The sequence below is a fragment of the Suricata suricatta genome, chromosome 10, assembly GCF_006229205.1.
Source record: "Suricata suricatta isolate VVHF042 chromosome 10, meerkat_22Aug2017_6uvM2_HiC, whole genome shotgun sequence".
NCBI lineage: Eukaryota > Metazoa > Chordata > Mammalia > Carnivora > Herpestidae > Suricata > Suricata suricatta.
The window spans coordinates 119,712,778-119,740,067 of record NC_043709.1 but is presented as its reverse complement, the minus strand read 5'-3'; the positions used below and the strand labels follow the sequence as shown (position 1 = coordinate 119,740,067).

General features: G+C 37.8%; 1 protein-coding gene across 13 annotated transcripts in view; it reads right to left on the bottom strand.

Annotated features, from left to right (window-relative positions):
- The window catches only part of MLLT10 (MLLT10 histone lysine methyltransferase DOT1L cofactor), a 235,419-nt gene that overhangs the window by 112,602 nt on the left and 95,527 nt on the right, over positions 1 to 27,290 (bottom strand). For 12 of the 13 annotated variants that reach the window (XR_003914122.1, XM_029953345.1, XM_029953343.1 and 9 more), the window contains 3 exons: positions 10,258 to 10,361; positions 8,769 to 8,862; positions 6,820 to 6,915 (listed from right to left, as the gene is read on the bottom strand). Coding sequence is in view for 12 of the 13 variants with exons in the window: in XM_029953345.1 (XP_029809205.1) it covers positions 6,820 to 6,915; positions 8,769 to 8,862; positions 10,258 to 10,361 (294 nt within the window). In the remaining variant the exon portion in view is untranslated. The remainder of the gene's footprint in view (positions 1 to 6,819; positions 6,916 to 8,768; positions 8,863 to 10,257; positions 10,362 to 27,290) is intronic. The other variant, XM_029953348.1, reaches the window with a different exon arrangement.

Sequence of the window (27,290 nt, the reverse complement as noted above, 5' to 3'; positions counted from 1 at the left end):
TTTTGAAAAAATAAACAAAATTGATAACCCTCTAGTCAGGCTCCTCAAAAAGAAAAGAGAGAGCACCCAAACAGACCAAATCATGAATGAAAATGGATCTATTGCAACCAATCCCTTAGAAATACAAGCAATCATTAGAGATTACTATGAAAAACTATATGCCAACAAACTGGACAACCAAGAAGATATGGACAAATTCCTAAACATACATGGACTACCAAAGTTCAAACAGGAAGAGATAGAAAGCATGAACAGCCCAAAAACCAGTAAAGAAATCAAACTATTATCGAAAATCTCTCAATGAATAAGAGCCCAGGGCCAGATGTATTCCCCAGGGGAATTCTACCAGACATTTAAAGCAGAGCTCATACCCATTCTTCTCAAACTATTCCAAAATATAGAAATAAAAGGAAAACTTCCAAACTCATTCTACAAAGCCAGCATCACTTCAATTCCCAAACCAGACAGAGACCCAGCAAAAAAAGAGAACTTCAGACCAATCTCCTTAAGGAATACAGATGCAAAAATACTCAACAAGATACTAGCAAATCGAATTCAACAGGATATAAAAAGAATTATCCATCATGATCAAGTGGGATTCATTCCTGCGTTACAGGGCTAGTTCAATATTTGCAAATCCATCAATGTGACCCATCATATTAACAAAAGAAAGGATAAAAACCATATGGTCCTGTCAATAGATGCAGAAAAAGCATTTGACAAAATACAGCACCCTTTCTTAATAAAAACCCTTGAGACAGTCGGAATAGAAAGAACTTACCTAAACTTTATAAAAGCAGTTTATGAAAAGCCCACAGCTAATATCATCCTCAATGGGGAAAAACTGAGTCTTCCCCCCTGAGATCAGGAACACAACAGGGGTGTCCACTCTCGCCACTGTTGTTTAACATAGTGCTGGAAGTCCTAGCATCAGCAATCAGACAACAAAAGGAAATAAAAGGCATCAGAATTGGCAAGGAAGATGTCAAACTTTCACTTTTCGCAGATGACATGATACTCTACATGGAAAACCCGGCAGACTCTACCAGAAGCCTTCTAGAACTGATCAATGAATTCAGTAAAGGTGCAGGGTACAAAATCAATGTATAGAAATCAGCTGCATTCCTATACACCAATAATGAAGCGGAAAGAGAAATAAAAAAACTGATCCCATTCATGATTGCATGAAAAAACATAAAATACCTAGGAGTAAAGGATGTAAAAGACGTCTATGATGAAAACTATAGAAAACTTATGAAAGAGATTGAAGACACCACGAAATGGAAAAACATTCCCTGTTCATGGATCGGAAGAATAAACATTGTGAAAATGTCATTACTACCCAAAGCAATCTACACATTCAATGTAATCCCCATCAAAATTGCACCAACATTCTTCTCAAAGCTAGAACAAATTATTCTCAAATTCGTATGGAACCACAAAAGACTCCAAAAAGCCAAAGTAATATTGAAGAAAAAAACCAAAAAGGGAGTCATCACAATCCCAGACTTTAACCTCTACTACAAAGCTGTCGTCATCAAGACAGTATATGGTATTGGCACAAAAACAGACACATGGACCAATGGAATAGAATAGAGAACCAAAAACTGGGCCCACAAATGTATGGCCAATTAATTTTTGACAAAGCAGGAAAGAGCATCCGATGGAAAAAAGACTGCCTCTTTAGCAGGTGGTGCTAGGAGAACTGGACAGCAACATGCAGAAGAATGAAACTAGACCCCTTTCTTACACCATACACAAAAATAATGTCAAAATGGCCGAAGGATCTGAATGTGAGACAGGAAACCATCAAAACCCTCGAGGAGAAAGTAGGAAACAGCCTCCTTGACCTCAACCACAGCAATTTCCTACTTGATACATCCCAAAAGGAAAGGGAAATGAAAGCAAAACTGAACTCTTGGAACCTCATCAACATAAAAAGCTTCTGCACTGCAAAGGAAACAATCAAGAAAACGAATAGACAACTGACAGAAAGGGAAAAGATAATTGCAAATGACAATCAGAGAAAGGGCTACTATCCAAAATCTACAAGGAACTCACCAAACTCTGTGGGAAGCTGCAAAGAATGGCAGCTTACTCCCTGAGGGGAGCTACCTGAATGACAAAGATAGGCAGGGAAGTGCCACTCCCTGTCAGGAGAAGCCAGAAGAACAAAGATCAACCGCCTAAGGGCAGGGTAGTGCAGGCCCCTCAGGCGCTGTGCTAAAAACTCTATTTTGGTGCCTCCTTTACCCTAGCCTTAATCACTTGACCCTGTTTCCTAGCAACCAACCCGGTCAGCTTCAGGCCTTAAACCCTATATAGGTGTGGGTATTTTTTCTCAATAAACTGAGGCTTGAACAGAAATGCTTGTCTTGCCTTCACTCTCTGTGCTCCCCTATTCTCACTCCCTCCTCAGGAACCCTCGACAATCGACTGCCCCGCCAGCCAGGACGGACCAGACAAAACTCCACACCCAAAAAACAAATAACCCAGTGAAGAAATGGGCAGAAGACATGAACAGACACTTCTCCAAAGAGGACATCCAGATGGCCTACAGGCACATGAAACGATGCTCAACATCACTCATCATCAGGGAAACACAAATCAAAACCACACTGGGATACCACCTCACACCAGTCAGAGTGGCTAAAATGAACAAGTCAAGAGACTATAGATGCTGGCGAGGGTGTGGAGAGATGGGTATCCTCGTACACTGTTGGTGGCAATGTAAACTGGTGCAGCCACTCTGGAAAACTGTGTGGAGGTTCCTCAGAAAATTATCCATAGAACTCCCTTATGACCCTGCAATAGCATTGCTAGGGATTTACCCAAGGGATACAGAAGTGCTGATGCATAGGAGCACATGTACCCCAATGTTCATAGCGGCACTGTCAACAATAGCCAAAACATGGAAAGAGCCTAAATGTCCATCACCTGGTGAGTGGATCAAGAAGATGTGGTATATATATATACAATGGAATACTACATGGCAATGAGAAAGAATGACATATGGCCGTTTGTAGGGAAGTGGATGGACCTTGCGGGTGTCATGCTAAACGAAGTGAGTCAGGCAGAGAAGGACAGATACCGTATGTATGCACTCATAGGTCTAACAGGAGAACAGGAGAAACCTAATGAAGGACCAGGGGGAGGGGAAGAGAGAAAGAGAGTTGGGGAGAGAGAGGGATGCAAAACTTGAGAGACTACTGAATACTGAAAACGAACTGAGGGTTGGAGGGGGAGGGGGAAAACAGTTGGTGGTGATGGAGGAGGGCACTCTGGGGAAGAGTACTGGGTGTTAGATGGAAACCAATTTGACAATAAACTATTAAAAAAGTAAAATAAAATGAAATAAAATAAAATTCAATAAAAGTAAAAAAAAAAGAAAAAAATGCAATCTAATTTTTTGTTTAAAAAAATACAAGAATATAGAGAAAAATTACGTTAGAAAGGTTACGTGCTGGTTCTGAAAATTCATATAGCATACAAAAAGCAAACAATATACAAGCAAGGAATGGCTTCCAGACAAAGATAAAACCTAGGCCACTGCCAGAAAACCATTCCAGGAAGAGTAAAACAAGGGTGTGACTGTAAAATCCATGGTTAAGGTCAAAGCAACATCTCCCAGAACCTGAAACAGGGCTTCACAGTCATCAAGGTCATGAAAAACAAAGAAGTAAGGAAATATTCCAGAATGAAAAGACTGAAAAACTGAAGAGACATGACAACAACAAGTGATCCTGGACTGGACTGGCCCAGAAAAAAAGTTTCCCCCTTCAGTATGGAGGATCTTAGTGGGGAAAATTTGAAAGGGATGTGCAGATTAGCTAACGATTCTGTAAAAAATGTTAATATACTGATTCTGATAATTATACAGCAATCATGGAGGACATTCTTTTTATTAGTTTTCTAATTTACTCTCTAGTAATTCAGAAAAAGAGTATGCAGAGAGTCTAAACGAGGGACAGCAAAGATGGGAAGAGAGGGAGGACATACTAAAGCTTAAAATGTCAACATTTTGAAATTCTGGGTGAGTGGTATAGAGAAATATAGAGTGGCATAATATTTTTCAATTTTTATCAGTCTGTAATTTTTACAAAATCATAAGTTAACAAAAATTTTAATCCTTCTGGCTGGCTGCACAACACCTCGGAATGAAGGATCAAATGAATGTCACTTATAAAATCCTCAGGAACTGACCTCTTTTTAACCAAGTGGTCTCCTGTCATTCTTCAGCCCCACCAAACATTCCCACCACCCCAGGCATTCTAAACTGCTGTTCCTGAAAAGACCTTGCCCTCTCTTAACTCTTTGCACATGTAGAAGCTTAAAGCTTTAACCTGAGTACATTTCCAAACAGGAAGTACACAAAAAAAGGGAAGGGGATGACAGGTAACTCTCAATGCTGTAAACTTCTAAAAAGATACAGAAAAGTAATGACAACCCTGTTAATGAGAGTTTTATTCCTCTGAGGGCCACAGAAGTAGCCCAGTTCTCTTCAAAGATCTCAGTATTCATACAAAACAGTAAGTCAGCATCTGAGGTTCAAGAAACACTAACTGCAAATCTACCTCCCACAAACACCCAACATGCACAAACAATATTTATGTTGGCAAAAGCTTCTTTATCTGTTGCCAACTGTTAATAACAGTAAACTAGAATACGTAAGGGGGGTGGGGAACACTGCAGGAGATAATCTCTCATAGCTACAGTAGGGGACAGACGATTTTCTAGAAAACTCTACTTGGAAATGAATTTGCACTTTTCCACATAATACATTGTCACGAATGGTGACTTTGCTGGCCTGCTAAGTATAATACTATACTTTTAATACATTATGGATTACTTAACATTAACGAGTAGGGAGAGGATGTGTCTGAGGATCATTTGAACTGCATTATATAACCACATGCAATAAATAACCACAGATTTCTAAATAAAGACCTACAAATTAGCTTTCAGAAAAAAATCCTTTCTGAATCTGGGAACCTCCCAATACAACCACACACTGCCATGTCTGATACCTGTCTCCATTTCCTAACCCTGGCCCACAGTCTCACTCTGCTGGCAGTGCTTCCGTAAGCACAAAAATACTAGGCTTAAAAGAAAAATCTATTTTACAATAAACATTAATAGTCTTAGAGGGTATTCTTAAACAATACTTAAAGATATAAATAGTGTAATTACTGGGGCGCCTGGGTGGCTCCGTCGGTTAAGTGTCTGACTTCGGCTCCGGTCATGATCTCACAGTTCGTAGGTTCGAGCCCCACGTCAGACTCTGTGCTGACAACTCAGAGCCTGGCGCCTGCTTCAGATTCTGTGTGTCCCTCTCTCTCTGCCCCTCCCCTGCTCATGATCTGTCTCTCAAATATCAATAAATGTTTAAAAAAAATAAATTAATTTTAAAAAAACTGTGTAATGACTGAATTAAACTCCTCCTCTACATAGTTTTAATTCATTTCAAACATGTACTTTTCTTCCTTTAAAATATATGTATATTTTTATATGGAATATATATACCATCTTTTCCACTTTCATGGAAACTGTCCTTTATTCAAAGTTGTATCTCACTATTACATTTTCCTTTCTCACAGTTAATATCTAACCAGTATTAATATATTTTGGGTCACACAAAAATTCTCATCAGTAAGACTTCCCTCTTCACAATCTACAAGGAGCCCTACCTGTATTCCACATTCGTGGGTTAAAATAAACTTAAATAAAATCTCACAGTGCTTCTTTGTAATACTGCTAATTAAATCCAAACTGCCAATTTCCCATCAGTAATCCAAACAATAGACAGCAAAACTGAACCCTGTAATGGTCACTATCACAAAACCACCTCATTAAAGAAATCAAGATGAATATGTACACTTGCTGCCTAAGATCTATAAAACATACGTACATACCTAACAAATGCTATAAAAGCATATATAAAGTTATAATTATTATTTCACTCATAATTGAAAATCTAACTTCAAAATTAAAAATTTAAGCTTTTAAAATGTTTACCTTAAAAAAAAGGTGCAAATTCAAACCAAATCTGTTTCCAAATCCTATGTATTTACAAACATGAAAAGGTTCCAAACTAGTTTATACCAACCGTTTAAGAGTAATATTACTTTCTAATTGAAATTAGATGTCTTTTTTATCCTCATTTCATTAAAAACAATTCACAGTAGTATCCTTTTCCTATGTTGGCAATATATTCTATGAATGATTCTACTGCACTTATTATTTCACTAACAATTACTCATATCCTTGAAAATAAATAAAAATGTAAGTAGAAAACAGGTAAGTCAGAAAAAGACAGATTAGTATCAGGCAACCTTTTAGTGCTTTATTAAAATACAAAATATTCTCAAATGATATTACACTTGGCCATTAAAAAATGATAATAAACCATTATTAGCACCACTGGGGGAGAAAAAACAGTCAAGAATGTACAGAACTTCAAACTGTTCCATTATAAAGTGAAAAAGAGGATGAGATTTTTACTTACATGTGAAACAGTCTGTTAATAATGTACAGCCACAAATGCTGAGGTCATCTAAAGATTTCACAAGATGACCACAGTAACACATGCTGTCCATCAAGTTGTATTTTAAATTTTCAGTTGAAACAGGTACATACAAACATATTCACAAATATGGCATTATTTTAAACCTACTCTTTGACTTTATACTCTCACTTAGTCAAAAATTTTCAGTATTTTAATATCTCAATCCAGCTATGAAGAACTTAATTTTATCTAAAAAAGGGGGGGGAACTATTAAGTAGATGTGCTACATATATAGCAACAACAAATCCACTTACTTTTTTCTCTTTCTCATGATGTTTATCCTGAGAGTGAGAGGAAGAATCACTTAAACTTTGATCATATGACCTATTAGATCCCCGTTTGCTCTTTTTCTAAAAAAGAAAATATATATACATACATGTATATGTATATAAAAATTTTTAAATAATCTTTTTGTTAGGCTTAAACCAATTCAAGTGTGTAGTATTTAAAAATGTTTACTGAAGTAAAAAAACAAAAAAACAAAAAAAACAAACAAACAAAAAAAACCACCTTGCTATTTGAAGCTATATATCCAGTTTAGACACCATCTATATACTGTCTACTGCACTATAAAGGAAAATCTAAACCTAAATTTAACATTAATGCCATATTTTTCTACATTTATTAAAATGTGTGGAAATAGATTATATTTTCAAATAAGCAAGAGCTTATTTGTCACTTTATCACAAAACCACCTCTTAAAAGAAATCAACTATAACTTTCAATGTCTTCTTATAAAAGAAAAGGAGTTCCAACCAAAATAGAGAATGCCATACTGAGGAAGGATGCCAGGACTAGAAGAAAAGAAAATGTTTGAAGAATCACTTTTCTGCCACACTAGGAAAAGCACGAAGCTTTTATATCTCATACTGAGTGTGAAGGCAGAGTTTTCTAAAAACTTGTCTCTGCAATTCATTAAGAAAAAATTAAAGGAAATGTCAGCATTAGACCCATGCATTTCTCAAAGCATTACTAAAAAAATGCACATTTCTGTTTAAATACTTCATTTCATAATTAAGTATGACGGTGAGAGTTATTTGAGGTATTTAAAACTTGGTGGTACCATAACTAGTTCAAATTAGACAAAAATGACTATGAAAGGCATTCAAATTCCATGCAAATGTAGATTAAATAATCTTATTAAATTATTAGACTTTTCCTCCCTACCTAGCAAGTGGGGTAACAATATATCTATAACTAGCAATGAGAAAAGTCCATTTACATAAATTCATAATCCGTTTTCATTATTTCTATACTTTGATCTATATCATCTTCCTCTTAGAAAATTAGGATTCTCATATGCTTTTAACATCTAGAAAGCAAAAATTTCAATTTTACTATCTCAAAATTAGTCTTCAATATTCTTTGTCCTTAAAATAAATCAAAGTTTTCAAGATCAAACAACATAGTGACACAATCTAAGTGTTTTTATGCATGAACCAGAAGAGAATCATACGCTGATTTCATGAGTAAGGGGCCCTTACTATTTACTTAAGAGAAAGGAATTAAAAAAAAAAATAGCCCCATTTACAAAGGAAAATAAAGAAATAAATAAGACACTAAAGAAAAACAAATGAGACTTAAACTTTCACTGTACATATCTGACATCATTGAAGACTCAAAAAATAGACACTAAAGACATTAAATATCGATCCTTCAAAGGAACATGGACACAATATATGTAACAGCTAATCAAATACTACCAATTCAATCATTCATGCTATTATGTAACAGTAAAAAATTGGCAAAAACCTAAAATATTCCCAAAGTTATATTTAAATATTTTTCTCAACATCTCCAACCAAGAAGTTACAAAACAGCTGTTTCAGTTTTACTATCTCCTAGTAAATAAAAATGAAAATAAATAATAGTGATATAGCTAAAAGATGAGTAACAAGTGAGAAAAATAACCAAAGAGTCCTTCACATCTGCTTTCTCTAATAAATACATCCTAACATTTACTATTAGTTCCTAATATAAATCATTTTATAATATTCACCATTATAAATGAACCAAAGCAAAGCAAAATCTTTAAGAATTACTAGATCTTTTAAATCCCTATAAAGAACAGGCTAAGCAAACAATTTCACACAAAAATCAAGAGAAAAGGAACAGCTATTATGCCTTTTTTATAAAACAGAGCAAACCTACTGTCAAAACTATATGTTATCATTTTAATATTAAACTCAAGATAAATTCTTACCAGCTTGCTAAAATGGTATTTACAGTAGCCACAGTATTGGACATTATCTGCACCATTACCTTCTTCTTCACAAAGTAGTCCAGCAAACTGAGCACTGAAAATAAAAGCCAAAAAATATATATGTAAATATAATACACACATACATTAAATCTCAAACTATAATATGTATCTATATACATATATCTATATACATATAGATACATATATATAAATTAAAATTCACTTTCAACCATGTAAGGTTTGTAATTAAACCTTACACATCTCCTAAGAGAAAATAGTGGAAATGAAAAGTTTTATTCTTACTGTGATCAAGTATATATTTTTTAGTTATATGTGTAGTTTGTAATAAACTTTTGATCCATCCAGTTCTAATAAGAATGAAGAGTTATGCATGTTTTATGTCCCCAAATAGACACTAAGTTGTTTTTAAGATACCTCCCATCCCATCCTACTCCTTCACTCTATATCACAGGTACCAACAGAAAGGTCAGGTTTCTAAATGACTTGGGATGGGATGTCCCCACAGACGCAGATTACATACTGTTACAAGGAAAATGTTTCAAGTCAAACCACCATATAGGAGGCAAGAAAAACATAAGTTGTGTTTTCCAGTCAAAAACAATAAAAGAAATGGAATTGAAACCTAAAGTTATGATATTCATTTAAAAAGAACACAACATGCTAAAGTTTATAATCTCTCACTGCCCTGTCAATCTGACCTTCAACTTTTAACATTCCAAAATTACAATAGTATTGGTATGTATCTTTACCCAAGAAAAAATTTTCAGCTTAGAAAAATTAAGTTCATTATTAACAGAATTTATAAAACCAAAAACTTTTTCCAGTCCCCAAATGTAATCTAAAATGGACTTCTTAAGTCCCTACACTAAAAGTTCACGAAATAAAGCATGTGCCTATACTGGCTGCTAAATACAGACTATTTCCTACAAGTTAACAAGTCCTTGGATTATTCCCAAACTTTAATTTTGAGCTGTTGTCTATTTTGTTGAATATTTTATTTTAGGATAATTTTTGCTCTTGAAATTTTATGTCAAAAAGTATCTAAGTAACTTCGTAGGAAGTAGCCACCAGAATACCGAGAACAGGATGCTGAATCCCCCGTCCCCACTTCAAACAGGCAGTGAACAAACACAGTCATTATTAAAATCCTTACTAATATTTCAGGCACTGTGCTAAGTTTACCTATATCAGCTCTTTCAGTCCTAACAACAAATCAAAGGTTAGGTAACAAACACCATTATTTTAAACAAAATGAAACTAAATAAAACAGAAGAACCAGAGTCCACTTACTGAAAATCTGCTCTGCTAAATTCAATTAAAAACATCTTTATTAGAAGAAAATCTAAACACAGAACCCATCCCAATAAAATTTACTGTAAATACTTGAGTACCTAAGCTTTTAATTCACAAGGTATTCCCGTGTACCAAGCCCAAAGATTTCGGTTTTGCACGACAGAAGCACACTTACCACGTCACATGGAAAGCCTGCCGACACCCGTGTTTGTTACATGTCATGCAAGCACCAGTGGCCGCTTTGCTTTCTCGTCCTTGTTCATCACAAATGTAGCAAGTCTTAGGATAGAAAAAATAAACAAAATGAAGCAAAACCCTTACAAGCGCTTTATAGAAATGCATTTTACAATTATCTTCAGAAATCAAGATTAGGTTTACTGTCTAACTTACTTTACTTCAAAACATGAATTCATTTCTGTCAGTAATCTAGTATCTACCAACATGAGAACATAAACAAGGACATGTAATCAGTCCAAGTAGGATTTCACAAAGGCCCAGTCTTGCTTAGGCTCAAACACCCCGCATAAGAGGAAGAATCGTCACAGCACTGCGGCCAGGGGCCAGGAGCCAGGACACAGCCTATGATACCTTGGTCTTAAAACTTCCTCACCAATATTCAACTGATTTCTGTGACAAAAGTATAAAAAGAGCCTTTTCTTTCTGCTGGAAGAAAGCATATCTAAGGGAGTTTGACATAGGGAGTTGGGACTTAAGAGCTGAAGGATGAGAGTGAGCAAAATTTAGGCCATTTCATCTGTTCACAAGAATCCCACATGGGCTGTCACTCAGCCTGCCAACCTGACATACTGAGCCTGTGAGGCAGACAGTTTAGCTAAGGAGGTCAGAGATGCTCCAGGAGACACTGGCCAATAAACACTCCCACCAACTCTGACTTACATCTAGTCCTTTTCCCAAGTAAAAATAGCTGATAAACAGTGCCACCTCTTCATAAAAGACACAACTATATAAATGGCAGTCTATGAATATCAAGATATAATGAAGAAAATTAATCAGCTGACTAGAGAAGTTTAGTATACAAAAATTAATGTCTACATAAAATCCGGTAATACACTTCTAAAAAGAAACCAATTTCAGAACAGTAATGAGGTATAACCTAGCTAGCTTCAGTGGGACCACACGTATTTTTAAACCTAGAGAGTTTTGCCCCACTATGCACTTATAGTGCCAAAATAACACAATTCAACAAGATTTACAAGAACACAATTCTCAAAAGAGCCTAATATTGAGTCAGGTAGGTTAATTTAAATTCCTCTATTGAAAAACAAGGATTCAGACTGAACTGAACTCAGTAGGTTAAGCATCTGACTTCAGCTCAGGTCATGATCTCACAGTCCACTCTCTAGGTTTGAGTCCGGCCTCAGGCTTGGAGCCTGGAGCCTGCTTCTGACTCTGTCTCCCGCTCTCTGCCCCTCCCCTGTTTGCACTTTGTCTCTCTGTCTCAAAATTTTAAGAACATAAAAAAAACTTTAAGATTATTTTATTTTTGAAAGAGAGCACATAGGAGAGGCAGAGAGGGGGAAGGGAGGAAAAGAGGGAGGGAAGGAGGGAAGGGGGAGAGGGGAAAGAGAGAAGGAGGTGGGGGGGAAGGAGGGAGGGAGAGAGAGGGAGAGGGAGAGAGAGAGAGGGAGAGAGAGAAATAGAGGGAGAGAGAGAGAAAATGAATGAATGAATGAATGAGAATTCCAAGCAGGCTCTGCACTGTTGGCACAAAGTCTGATGCAGGGCTCAAACTCACAAACCGTGAGATCATGACCTGAGCTAAAATCAAGAGTCGGATGCTTAAAGTGACTGAGCCACCCAAGTGCTCCCACAAAAATTATTTTAGGGGCACCTGGGTGGCTCAGTTGGTTTAAGCATCTGACTTCGACTCAGGTCATGATCTTACTGTCTGTGGGTTGTGGCCCCAGGTCGGGCTCTGTGCTGACAGCTCAGAGAGCCTGGAACCTGCTTCAGAGTCTGTGTCTCCTTCTCTCTCTGCCCCTCCCTGCTCACACTCTCTCAGTCTCTCTCCAAAATAAAGTTATTTCTTAAAAATTATTTTATACCTCCAACAAGTAAAATCCTAAGTTACAACAAAACCAACCCAGACACACTGAATAAGAGCATCTCTACCCATTCAAGTTACAAAAAGAATCTAACAATTACAGTGGGAAAACGTAACATACATTTTTTTAACCTACAAATAATAAAGAAGATTTAAAAAAGACAAAGAGTGAAACAGTAACATTTTATACAGCAAAATTCATGGAAAATACACACGTGGGCCTTAAAAAATCTCTCAGTAACTTCCAACACAGACAGTGAAAAGACACTTTTGGACAATTCAATGAAACTAAAAATTATGGTGAATATTAAAGAGAGAGAGAGAGAAGGACTTCCAGATTCGTGGAATGGCAGAATGAGAGCTCCACGGATCCGCTCTTCAGTGAACCAACCCCTTCCAAGATGGGGGGAGCCTCTGGTGGGGACTTCACTCTCCCCTTAGCTCCTAGTCTGAAGCTATAGATTCGCCCTAGAAGAACCAGTCTCCAGGGACTCTCATCCACCCTAACAACAGGCCATGGACCCTGTGGCCCTGGCATCCCTCCCCCACAGCTTGCTAGTAGAATGGAAGTTCCACAGGAGGAGGAATGAGTTGAGAAAACCAGGGGCTCCTATACCCTTTCCTCCTCCCAGCACGCTGCTGGAGCACATGTATCCCTTCAGGAGACGCACAGTGCTGTCCCCATCCCCAGCTCCAGAGCAGCAATGTAGAGATTCTCAGAAAGGCACATGGGCATGCGCGGGGGAGGCGGGAGTCTTCACAACAAAGAGCTCAACAGCTCTGCCTGAGAGAACGGACTTTATTTGGAACAGGGCTTGGAGAATTTTGAGGGCACTGTCAAAAAACACGGTGGCAAGCAATTAAGACAGGAATGGTAACTCCAAAATACTAGTAGAAACAAACAAACCCAGCCTGAAAGAATGAGAGAAAGACAACAAATAAGGCCCCCCCTAGGATCACAGGCATCCCTGGGGGTCTAGATGGCTGTGTACATGAATTAGGTTGCACCCAATCAGGAAAAGTCCAAGTGGGACTTGAGGCAGATGTAAAAGGATTCCCCAAAGCCACACACAAATCCATCAGCCAATGAGGTTCATGAGGTTTTAGTATAACCTATGAGCAAAAACTGGCTGAAAAGTTAAGTTGCTGTGACCCAGAGGCAACTCCTATGAATCCAGACTTGAAAATGAAATCACTCTCATACATGTGGTCTGAAAGATTGCGTGCATGCTTACGGCTGCACGTTTTCGGGAACAACTGACAGAGAGAACCTCAGATCTCCTTAGAAAATCATGAAATTACACACATATTAAGTGATAAACAGTGAAAATGTAACGAGCTAAAGGGGCTTAATTTAAGCACAATCTTTGACTAATAAGTGGTTTATGTTGACCCACAGGCAAATCTAAGGCCTCTTTTTTTTTTTTAAAGGACATCTGAGCTGGGCCACCTGAAGTTACACACTATTGGGAAGACAGACATAAGAAATCAGTCTCGCTGAGTCATAAATAAGTTACCAAATAACAGGACTCACAAGGAGAAGGAAGTATCATTCTCCAGAGTGACTATATTATCTAAAATGTCCATTTCAAAAAAGAAAAATGTCCATTTCAACCAAAAATTATAAGACATGCAAAGAAACAGGGCAGTGCGACCTATACGCAAGAAAAAAGGCAGACATGAGAGACTGCCTTTGAGGAGCGACCCACAGGTTGGACTTTGAAGACAAAGGCTTCAGCCAAATAGAAATTCTTGAGTTTAAAAAATTATTTTAAGAGGCTCAACAGTAGAGCTGGCCAACAGTTGAGCTGGTAGTCGGGAAGAATCAACAGACTTAAAAACACATCAATAAAGGAGTGCTTGGCTGGCTGAGGGGAGAGCATGTGACTCTTGATCTTGAGGTCATGAGTTCAAGCCCCACACTGGTGTACAAATTACTTAAAATAAATAAACTTTAAAAAAATAGATTAATAAAGATTATATAATCTGAAGAAGAAGCTTCTTTAGATTATACTACCTGAAGTACAATTTCCAAAAAATGTGGGACACCATTAAGTACACCAACATATGTACAATGAGAAAACAAGAAGACAAAAGAAAGGGACAGAAACTGTATCTAAAGAAATAATGGCTGCAAACTTCCCAAATCTGATTAAAACCAATAATCTACAAATCTTGATAAACACTAAGAGATCCACACTCAAAATGATCAAAGCCAAAACAAACAAACAAATCTTAAAAGCAACAAGAGAAAAACAGCTCATCACACACAAGGAAACTACAATACTAACACCTGAGGTCTCAAAGGAAACAATGGAGGGCAGAAGGCACCAGGATCAGATATTCAAAATGCTTAAAGAACAAAACTATCAACCAGTAATCCAACATCCAGCAAAGCTATGTTGCAGAAATAAAGATGCAATAAGGACATTCCCAAAGAAACAAAAACTGACATATTTTCTTGCTCCAATCCTGACTAACAAGAAATACTAAAGGAAGTTCTTTAGGCTAAAATCAAGTGACACTACACAATAACTGCAACACACACACACACACACACACACACACACACACACACACAGAGTCTAAGAGCCCCAGTCAATTTTACCTCAATAGAGATGAAATCTTTAAAAATAACTCTAACAGACCAATTTAAAAACACACATTAAAGTCTCTAAGAAAGGGAACTATATAGAAAATGATAAAAGACAATATGATTAGATATTTCTCATTCTTCTCTAATTCAAAAGGCAACAGCATAAAACAAGGCCCATAAATTGTACTGTTGGGACTATAACAGAGAAATGTAATATAACTCACAATGACAACACAATGAAACAGGGTGGGAATAATAATATATTGGAGCAAGGAAGTAACACCAGACAGTAACTTGAACCCACGGAAGAAATGAAGAGAAACACAAAGGTTAAATGTCTCAGTGGGTCCTCAGTGGCTCAGTCGATTAAGTGTCCAACTCTGGATTACACCTCAGGTCATTATCTCATGGTTCATGGGTTCAAGTCCCATGCCAGGCTCTGCATTGTCAGAGCCTGCTTGCAATTCTGTTTTCCTCTCTTTCTGCCTCCCAACCAATTTCTCTCTCTCAAAATAAACAAACATTTTTAAAATGTGTATTTAAAAAAAAAGATATGACTATATAGAAAGGGACATAGAGACAGAGAGTACACAAGCAGGGGAGGGGTGGGTGGTGGCAGGTAGGGAAGGAGGGAGAAAGAGAAGGGGGGGGAGAGAGAGAGAGAGAGAGAGGGAGAGAGAGAAAGAATATATCACAAGCAAGCTCAACAGTCAGTATGGAACCCAATGGGGAACTTGATCCCACAATCCTCGGATTATGATCTGGAGTGAAATCAAGAGTCAGACACTCAACTGACCAAGCCACCCAGGCACCCTAACAGAGCAATAATTTTAAAAATATATTACTGAGTTTATACAGACATAATATCTTTACTAATAATAGTACAAAAAGGAAAAGGAATAGAGACACATAAGAGTGAATTTTCTGTATCTTACCAGAGTTAAGTAGATTCTGATAAAATAAATATTGTAAGCCCTAGAACATCCACTAAGAAATCCAAAAAATATATAATTTAAAAATCATGAAAGAAATAAAAAAGGTACACTAGAGAATATCCATTTAAGATTTTTAAAAAGGTACTATAGGGGCGCCTGGGTGGCTCAGTCGGTTAAGCCTCCGGCTTCGGCTCAGGTCAGATGTCACGTTCGTGGATTCGAGCCCCGCATCAGGCTCTGTGCTGACAGCTAGCTCAGAGCCTGGAGCCTGCTTCCGGTTCTGTGTCTCCTTCTCTCTCTGCCCCTCCCCCTCTCATGCTCTGTCTCTCTCTGTATTAAAAATAAATAAAATATTAAAAAAAAAATTTTTTTAAAGAAAAAAAGAAAAGAGAAAAAAAAAGGTACTATAAAAGAAAAAGAGAGGACCATAGCAGTCATAAGACAATGCAAACAAAAACTAAAATGGCAGACATAAAACCAACCATATTAATAATAGCATTGAATGTGAATATTATCAAATCAAAATGCAGAGATTAATAAACCAGATTTAAAAAATCCATACACTGTCTATAAGAGGAATACTTTAGATTTGATAGTACAAATAAGTAAAAAAGATTTAAAAAAAAGATATACCATGCAAAGGGCAGACATAAGATGGCTGGCGTGGCTATCATATCAGACAAAAAAAAACAAACAAAAGAAAAAAATAGACTCTTGAAACAAAACATTATTAAACAGAAATCCTTTATAATAATAAAAAAGCCAATCCATCAGTAAGATATAACAATTATAAGTATAAATGTGTATATACATATACATATACACAGAAAAAAGAACAAGAGAGCCCCAAGATACATAAGTCAAAGTAGAAAATATGTAATTTGATTATTTTACTTTTTTTAATGTTTATTTATTTGAGAGAAAGAGAAAGAGCATACGCAAAAGGAGGGAAGAGGCAAAGAAAAAGAGAGGGAGAGAGAAAATCCCAAGAAGACTCCACTCTGTCAGCACAGAGCTTGACACAGGGCTTGATCCATGAACCATGAGATCACAACCTGGCCTGAAACCAAAAGTCAGATGCTGAACCACTGAGCCATACTGGCACCCCAGTAATTTATTAGCTAACAGACTGCGGAAAATTGCAAAATAACTGCGGATTACTGAAAAATTGTTTCCAAACAAAATTGTATCTAAATAAAATGTCAAGTATGTGAATAAAGCTATACTCAAGAGGCAAATTTACAGCCTGAAAAGTTTTCACATTTTTAGAAAGTCTTAGTTTAACCTAATTATTTTTTTAATATAACAGAATATTTAATTACATCAGTTTCTCATCAATACACTAGCCATTTAATGATGATTATATTGGCCATTTCCATTGGCCAATTCTATAATTTTTCTCACCAGACTTAGTTCATTTTCAACCTGAAATAATCACCTCTCCCAGTTGACCACGTTGAAGTTGGTCTTTGAATTTCTTAACATCTGATTCCACTGTAACCATGCACATTTGTAATCTCTTCTGTATATTTTCTATATGCTGCATTTTTAGGAATTTGGTCAAGAACATTAGGAATCTTAGTGTTCAATATTCTTAACCTCTTGTGTGGACTCTCACATACACCTAATCCCACAAAGGCCAGTGGTCTTCTTCAGCAAATCTCCCATGACAGTGCCAATACACTGGGGACACGCAGCCCTTTTAACCTAATCTTATAAAGAAATAGGCCTTATAGCAAAAGGATTCAGAGGCCGAATTCCAAGTCCACCTAAGAAGTAGCTGAAAGCATCACTCCAAATCTAACTTTTGAACAAGCCACCTGAACTACAAAAATACAGCTCTTCTTGTAACTGAAAGATGCACTGTTTCCAGGCAACCAAGTAGCCTGAAATCCAAAGGAAGATACATTCTCTCCACAACTCCTTAAGAATCACAAGATGTTGGGGCACCTGGGTGGTTCAGTCGGTTAAGCCTCCGACTTCAGCTCAGGTCAGATCTCACGTTTGTGGGTTCAAGCCCCACGTCAGGCTCTGTGCTGACAGCTAGCTCAGAGCCTGGAGCCTGCTTCCAGTTCTGTGTCTCCTTCTCTCTCTGCCCCTTCCCCTCTCATGCTCTGTCTCTCTGTCTCTCTCTGTATCAAATATAAATAAAACATTGAAAAAATTTAAAAAAAAAAAAGAATCACAAGATGTTCAGACTATCCACCACTGAGGCAGCAAGAAAGCGAAGACATGGAGAAAGACATGCAAGTAAGAAGAAATCAACTAAAATTTGAATACACTGCTAAAGGCTGACTGCAGGCTAGTGTGCTACCGCAGAACCCCTGGAACCAATGACAGAAGAGCTCTCACTCACTCACAGGCTCTACTCCATGAACTTCTACAAGGAGCTCACGGGGAAGATTGATCCTAAAGAGACAAAACCACCAGAAAAAAATCTCCCTTGGTGATGCAGGCATGAAGAAAGGCATCAGATTCTTCCTATGGCAAGATATGAAATCCTACCTCTCATCCAAACACTCCTCTCAAAGGCATTTGGGGGACTGGCAGCAAATCCTGTCACATCCAAGACTCGGGTAAAGACCCACCATGATTAGGAATACAAAGGAAAAAATTGTTACACCTAGGCAGGGGGCAGGAAAAACTCTCAAACCCAAATTCCCAGCCCTGTTAATAATACTATTAGAGGTCGTCTAGTGCTGGGGGAGAAGTAGGAGCTCCTCACGAGTCTTTCCAAAAACATAAATAGAAGTCTGCCATGATGAGGACCAGATATACAGGGCCTACCGAAGACAGAGGCTGGACCAAAACAACAGAGAAATCCCAAGCCCACAACATCAAATAACAGCAGCAAACAAACACTAAGGGAGAAGAAAAAGTATACCAGGAGGAAACTTAGCATGTCTGATTCCATACCAGATCAACCTGAAACTTAGAAACTTCTGCTTAACCCTGCATGTAGGCATGTTACAGCTAAGATTTGAAAAAAACTGCTTTTTATCCAAAATCTACCTCACCCGAGGAGACAGAGGAAATAAGGAAGTACATACAGAAATGACTACGCTATGTTTAAAATTTACAGGAACAACATGACCAGATTCCTATACACAACCACCAACTGACCAAGAACAATGAAGTTACTTGACCTTCCTTGATGTCTATAGATATCAGTCACCTTTCAACTCCAACTCCCTCTCACTTTCCCCCTATTCCTAACATAAAAGAAGCTCACATCTCTAGCTGAGGAACTGGTTCTTTGGGATAATAGTCTGCCATCTCTTTGGTTTGCTGGCTTTCAGAATCAAGTCTCTTCCCTACCCCCCACACCTTGCCTCTTGCCTCTTGACTTTCTGGCCTGTCACACAGTGAACAGAACAAACTTGGGACTTAAAAGGGTGGTAAAGTGAAAGGCATGAGGAGAAACCATCCCCTGTGGCACCAGTGAACAGAAACCGCTAAACGCTGGGGTGGAACACAAACATTGTGAGAGCAAAAAACCTTAATATTCCAGGGCTCCTGGGTGACTCAGTCAGTTGAGAGTCTGATTCTTGATTTCGCTCCAGATCATGCTCTCGCGGTTCACGAGGTTGAATCCCACTTAGAGTGAGCTTGAGCCCTGCTTTGGGTGAACCTCACTTCTCTTCTCCCCCGCAAAAAAATCCTAGTACTCCGGCCCTCAACCTAAACTTATAGTATCAATAGAAGACAACCAAAGGGCAAGGCCACCCCAATGGGCTCAGAGAGCATCAGGCCACACAGAATTATTCTCAGTCTTAGAACCTAAAAAATGCGTTAAGTCCAGTAACCCCTTTTTGTCTTCTAACTTCTCTCTTTTAAAATGGGACTATCTATACCACACCCATCCCACCACTGTATCTTAGAAGCAGACACCTTTTCCATATTTTCACAGGGTCACAGATGGAAAAGAATTTTGCCTCAGGATTGACCATACCCAGAATTTCACCCACACCTGATGTAAATGACTCAGAAGTGAGATTTAATACTTAAGATAAAATTCTGAATTGAAGAGTTGATGCTAGAAACAATTAAGACTTTGAGACAGGATGGAATGAAATAAAAGTATTTTGCATGTGGTAAGAACATGAAGCAGGGACAGGGAGGGTGAGAGATTACTATATATTAAACTGTGGCCCCTAAGAAAGGTATGGTCCTATTTAATAAGCCCAGTAACTCAGAATGTGACCTTATTTGGAAAAAGGGTTCCTGTAGATACAATTAGTTAAGATGAGGTCACACTGGGGTAGGGCAGGCCTCTGGCTCAGTACGACTGGTCCTTCTAAGAAGATGGCCATGTGAGGACACAGATGCAAAGGAAGAACAGTGGGGTCAAAAAGCAGAGACTGGGGTGATACACCTATAATCCAACAAATACCACGGAGTTCCAGCCACCATGACAAGCTGGAAGACAGTACAGAACTGATTCTCCCTCACAATTCTCAGGAGGAACCAATGCCAAAAACTTAATTTCAGACTTCTAGCTTCCATAACTGTCAGAGAATGAATTTGTTGTTTTAAGCCACCCAGAGTTTGTGGTACTTTCTTACGGCAGGCCTAGAAAACCAGCACAGAGGTTGTATGAAAAACTGGATAGGAGTTGGTAATGTTTTGGAGTTGGGTGATGAACTGGGAGGAATGGGAAGTAGTCCCATTAAATTATTTTCTACATATGACAATTTCCAAACCAAATACTTATATTGTTATAATACGTAGAATAAACATGAAAACGTCACAGAAGCATAATTTTAAAAGTTAGAAAACCTATGAATAATAAAACTAGAAATAAAGCCTAAAACTGTTATTATTAGGCACAAATCAATCAAGAGCTTAGGATGAAGGCAGAAATCCCAGTGAAATGTTCATATGAAGAAAACCCAAAAGAAATGAGGTGACACAAAAACTATTCGACACTTTCAAAAAAGTGAAATTAATTTGTAAAGAAAGCACCAAAGTTATTTCCACACTGTCACAAAGCCCTGTCTGCACACCGGTCCAGGAGCCTGCTTTCCAATCGGCCTCTTCTGCAGCTAAGACACATCACTTTGTTACCCCGTCCTTGTGGAGAGGAGGTGGTAGATACAAACGGTACTTACACCCTAAAGAGAGCCCAAAAGGTCACATGCTGTGTTAACTGGGAATTTTGGCAGTCACTATTTCAGAGCAGCCCAATGCTTTGAACTTTCCAAGGGGGGGGGGGGGGAATCAGACCTATAATGGATTTTTTAAAAATGGCAAACTGTATTCTACAACTTTGTACCTTGAGAAAAAGCCCCACCAGCAAACAGTAACCTGATGGAAATTAGGACGTGTTCGGAGGTGCTCCACCTCTGTCTGACACTATTCCAGGGCTACCAGGCACCTGGCGCTGCTCAACATTCCTACTGGGTGATGAAATCTCATTATCCCAATTTCAGACCCAAAATGCATCCTTATCATTTTCTTCTTAGATGTCTTTTTTTTCTTTTATCTGGCAGCTCTGATCATCTTATCACTCCTTATAAGTACAAATATATACATGATATTTATATGACCCTGTGAAATAAAACTTCAAATTTTACTTCTTTTAAAACACTGGTAGAAGCTTATTGGTCTCCCAACTTACATGACCTCCCCATTTACATCCTCTCTCTTTGAACTTGCATATTCTATTGTCACCTTGCCATTTCCCTAACAAGTTAATAAATTTTGCTTGCACTGAACGTAATTACACCTAATAAAAATATTTCTGACAGAACAGAATGCCTGAGCCAGCAGTATGGAAGATAACCATGACAAAGCCTCCATGCTGAGGGACAGATGAAGGCAGAGACCAGTCTGCTACAGTATAATATTTTATATATAATATTAATATAACATAATATCAGTATTTCCATAGCTATGGAAAAAAACACTCTGTCAACATATCCAGATATGTGATTCAACCATTATTTTCTTCATGAAAAAAGAATGGACCATGTGTGTACTCTTGCACAAAAGACATTCACTTCTGACAATCCTTACGTATTTCATTTCAGCATTCTGGTTTTTAGTGCTACAGATATACCATCTGCCATAATGGCAAATAGGGGCGTCTGGGTGGCTCAGTCAGTTAAGCCATTATGGCAAATAGACGTTGCCTCCTAAAAGACAGTCTTTGACAATGAGCAACGTCATTTTCATCCTCCATGTAACCTTGAAAACTGTAAGAGAAGTTGTATCACTTTGCCTTCTATGTCTCACAGCATGCAGAAAATACTAGATTTTTAGCAGCCTATGGGGAAAGAGCCAGAGTAAGGGTTACTCTGTCCATTTTCTGGAACTTGCCAAATGCTTTTGTAAATTTGATGTGTAACTTCCTTAGTCCTAGGTGACTGCTATGTGCTTATGTGTAGAAATTAGTATATCAAAGAATGATCTCTGTATTACCATTACAAGTACAGAAAAATAAAAGTAACACTATAATTTGGTGCATACTATATACAGCTGACCCTTGAACATGGGGATTAGAAGCATCAGTGATCCCCCATGCAGGTGCAGGTATAACTTCTGACTCACCAAAAACGTAACTACTAAGAGCCTACTGTTGACCAGAAGCCTTATCAATAACATAAAGAGCAGATTAACACATATTTTGCATGGTATATGTATCATATACTGTATACTAAAGTAAGCTAGATGAAAAAGTGTTATTTAAAAAATCATAAGAAGGTGTGCCTGGGTGGCTCAGTAGGTTAAGTATCTGACTTCGGCTCAGGTTATTATCTCATGGTTTGTGAGTTTGAGCCCCGCATCGGGCTCTGTGCTGACAGCTCAGAGCCTGGAGCCTGCTTCGGATTCTATGTCTCCCCTCTCTCTCTGCCCCTCCCACACTTATGCTCTATCTCTTTCTCAAAATATGCATAAACATTTTTTAAAATTTTTTTTCAAAAAAAATCATAAGAGAAAATACATTTAGGTACTGTACTGGACTTATTAGAAAAAGTCTGCATGTAAGTGGACCTGCATAGTTCATACCTGTGTTATGCAAGGATCGACTGTAATCCTATATACCCTAATTACTTTTCAAAGATTCCATGTTTAATCATCTTGTTTACTGCCATCACCCTCCTCCAAAAAACTATAAAGCATAATAACTGCGTGTCTATGAATATTTTCTTATATCACCAAAATGAAAAGACAAAGTGAAAAAATATTTGTAGTATATACAAACATAAATTTGTTATCATTATTTAAAGAGTTCATTACACTAGGGGCTCCTGGGTGGCTCACTCGGTTAAGTGTCCGACTCTTGGTCTCAGCTCAGGTCATGATCTCACAGCTCATGAGTTTGAGCTCCACATCAGGCTCTGTGCTGACAGTGCAGAGCCTGTTTGGGATTCTCTCTCTCTCTCTGTTTCTCTGCCTCTCCCTAGCTCACACTCTCTCTCTCAAAATAAGTAAATGTAAAAAAAAAAAAAAAAAATAGTTCATAACTTTAGAAAACCTAAAAGTTTAAGAGCTAAATGGGAAAAAACAGACACAAAAGAAATAGTATTCTGACAACATGACAAGTAATCAATTAAAAATTTTAAAAACTGGATATCATTTATCAAATTAGCAAATGTTAAAAGTGATGTTTAAAATGAGTACAGACAATGTTGTGGTAAAAATGGCATTTTCATAAATTATTAGCTATATAAAATTTTTTTAAAAATCAAGCAATCTTATCAGAACCTTATAAACAGGTATATTCTATGATACAATAATAAATGTTTATAATCTAAAATGTATTATTTTTAAATACATCAAATGTTAAATCAATTAATTTAATTACTTGATGTAATCTAAAATTTGGTAATCCTCACCATGACTGGGAAGCAGAGAGTCTGAGACTCTATCAAGGGGTATTCTTATAATCCTTCAGAAAGTGTATATAAAATATTTTGTTATATTTCATGTACATTATTCTGTAGAAAGAACCCTTACATTTTATCAGAATCCTGAAGACCCAAAATATGTAAAGAAACACAGGGTTTTTTAAAATTTATTTTTGAGAGACAGAGAAAGAGCAAACAGGGGAGGGTCAGAGAGAGAATGAGACACAGAATCTGAAGCAGGCTCCATGCTCTGAGCTCGCTGTCAGCACAGAATCCGACGTGGGGCTCAAACCCATGAACTGCGAGATCATGACCTGAGCTGAAAGCAGACACATAACTGACCGAGCCACCCAGGCGCACCAAGAAACACGAGTTTAGAAAAATCTGACATGACTTCAAAGTGTGTCTTCCTGGATACCTGATATACTTTGCTAAGATTTACTGTTTTAAAATCAACCAACTCAGGGGCGCCTGGTTGGCTCTGTTGGTTAAGCGTGCAACGCTTGATTTTGGCTCAGGTCATGATCTCATGGTTCATGAGTTTGAGTCCCACATCAGACTTGTGCTGACAGTGCAGGGACTGATTGGGATTCTCTCTCTGCCACGTCCCCTGCTCTTTCTTGCTCTTTCTCCCTCCCTCTCAAAAAATTAATTAATTAAAAATTACAATTAATACTAAAAAAAAAAATCAAACAACTCAGATCAGTTTACTCAGTTTTATTCAGCATGATTCCATGCTGCAAGAGTATACTAAGAGTTTATGCCCTAATTCAATATGCTAGTGTTATATAATGAGAAAAATGTCCCAACATACCACTGTCCCTGGATTTGTTTTTTACGAAATCATCAAGTGACCTTAAATCATCTCTTTTTAAAGTTGGTAAAAACTTTTTTTTAAGTTTATTTATGGGAGGAGGAGTGTAAGTGGGGGAGGGAAGAAGAGGGTGGAGTTGGGGGGGGGCGGGGAGAGAATCCCAAGCAGACTCTGCACTTTCAGTGCAGAGCCCAACATGGGGCTCAATTCCACAAATCTGAGAGATTATGACCTGAGCTGAAATCAAGAATCAGATGCTTAAATCACTGAGCCACCCAGGCACTCAGGCCAAAAACTCCTTTTTGAATTATTAAACACAATTTAAATTTATTGCAAGAAAAAGACAGAAATTGTCAAGAAGTTTATGCAGAACACTACACTATTTTATAAAACTAAAGAATCAGCATATGCAATTTGGCACAGGTACATCAGTAACAGTTTATAGGCTTTTACCTAGTTGTTTAAATAGAACATGTATGAGGCCTGAAGGTAAAGAAGAGCACCTAATTTCCTACATCTTTTGCAGGAACTGTCTAGGCTCTATTTTTTAAATTTTAATTATTTTTCTTTTTCAAATTTATTTATTTTTGACAGAGAGAGAGACACCACACGTGCGCAGGAAAGGAGCAGGAAAGGGGCAGAGAGAGAGAAAGAATATGAATGAATGAATGAATGAATCCCAAGTAGACTCCACATTGATAGTGTGGAGCCCAAAGGGGCCTCAATCGAACAAACCAGGAGATTGTGATCTGAGCCAAAATCAAGAGTCCAGTGCTCAACTGACTGAGCCACCAAAGTGCCCCTATTATTTTTATTTTAGAGATAAAGTGTGAGAGTGGAGGAAAGGGGCAGAGGGAAAGAGAGAGAGAGCGCGCAAGAGAGAGAGAGAAAGAGAGACATCTTAAGCAGGATCTACACCCAGCATGGTGACGGATGCCACCAATGCTGGGATTCACAACCTGAGCCAAAATACAGCATTGAATATGCAACCGACTGAGCCCCCCCAGGCGCCCTGCTCAATTTCTGATGATGAAATGGTAACTAGGCATCCACGTTTTTTCTAGGTGAAAATGGCTTCTCAGCCCAGGTACCTAGACCAGATTTACCCCATTAAAAGTTTAGAACTCAGACACTGAGTCAAATTACCTGTAGGAAACTCAGATAAAATGAGAAGCAAAATTAGAGATGATGTGCAAACAAGAACAGACCATAGAAAAGAGACTGTAGAACCCTTATCAAAGTTGGAATGGATAGTAGTCAGTTTGTGACTTTCTAGTTTCAGATCCAAGTCCCCATGTATGCTGTAGGAATACCTACCATACGAGTGTTTCAGCCAACTAGTTTCAGTAAATGTTAATTTCTGACTAGGATGAAGTAACTTAGCTAGTTTTAGTAAATTTAATTTCTGAGTAGGATAAAGTTTTTGATCTTATCATTTTTCCCCTATGAATAAACCAACTTTGTCAAGTCTTACTTGCCTTGTTTTAAAATACTGCCTAGCAATGTAATTTCCTTTTAAGTACAGATTTTAACAAAATCTTATCTCATAATCAATTATACTTAGTAGATTATACCATAGAATCATCTATCATATAGGAGTGCCCAACACACCAAACAAACAGGAAAAACACTGATACTGGTGATCTGTACGTTGGTTTACTTCCATGACCAATCTGAAGTCGGCCACTGTGTGCTGGCATTTCCAGTCTAGACAGGACCACTACTCTAGAAAGTAAAAGGAGCAAAGAAAGAACACTGAAAGACAGTACACTACCGCTCTATCACAGCCCTTAGGAAACCCTGCTTAATAAAACTGCCTCTGAGCCTTGGAGTTGAAAGGAATGAGGAATGAAGTTGAGCACAGAAGCACAAAATCACAAAGAACAAATAATTTACTATCCCTTGAGAAAATGAGAAACAATACCAAACAAAACAGAATGTGTGTACATGTGTGTACTGACAATGGGGGGAGAGCCGCAAACACAACAGAGAGAAGCTGAATAAGGAAAGTGAGAATCAGCTGCAGGGGAGGGGTGGCAAAAAGATTTTTCTGTAGATAGAGTTGCAAGATTGTTTTCCTTTTCTAAATGACTCAAATATCCAAAAAAGAAATAAAAAAATTAAGTGTTCATTTGAGTAACCAGGTTACAAGTGCCAAGTAAAAACAAACATACATTATATTAGATATATACAAAAGCAAATATTCAATGCTTCAGCAAAAATGTGAATTTTACCGTGGGGTCTTATCATCATAGTGTTAAAATATGCTGGCAAACAACTTGCAGACTCAAGATTTGTCCTACAAACTAAGTAGTGTCCCATCAACATCTGCCAAGAATTTAAAGCTGTCTTTGTTCTAAGAAAAGAGTCAATTAACTTGATGATTCTATATATACTCTATCTCAGGTGATGATGATGTGCTTAGTACTAAATCTGATTTTTTCTTCCTCCCTCATTCTGTGTGTTACTCTAAACTGATCATCACACCTGGTCAATCAAACCTCTCACGTATTAGCAAAATATCTGTCCCTTCTCCCTTTCTAATACTACTCTCCTACTTCGTTCAGACCCTCATCATTACCTCTGGAACATGGCAAAGGCTTAAATAGTGTCTACTCTTGTCTCTTGTATCCTCCCTCTTCCTATCTTCATTTCATTCTCCTTTAGATGGCAGATCTGAGTACATCCCTCCCAAGCAAATCTAAAAACCCTTTGACAGAAATAAAACTCAAACTCCTTAACATGATACAGGCGGCCCTCGAGAATCTCTCAGCATTTTATGTATCACACTCAACCTCCTGGCAATACTGCCCTCCTCCCCCACCACTACACTACTCTCCCTCTCCCTCTCCACCCTGTTTCCCACTTCAAAGCTTAGGCTCCTTCAGTCTGTAAGATCAATAGCTACTGGTGCGCTCCTTCCTCTTTCCTCTCCTCACAGCCAG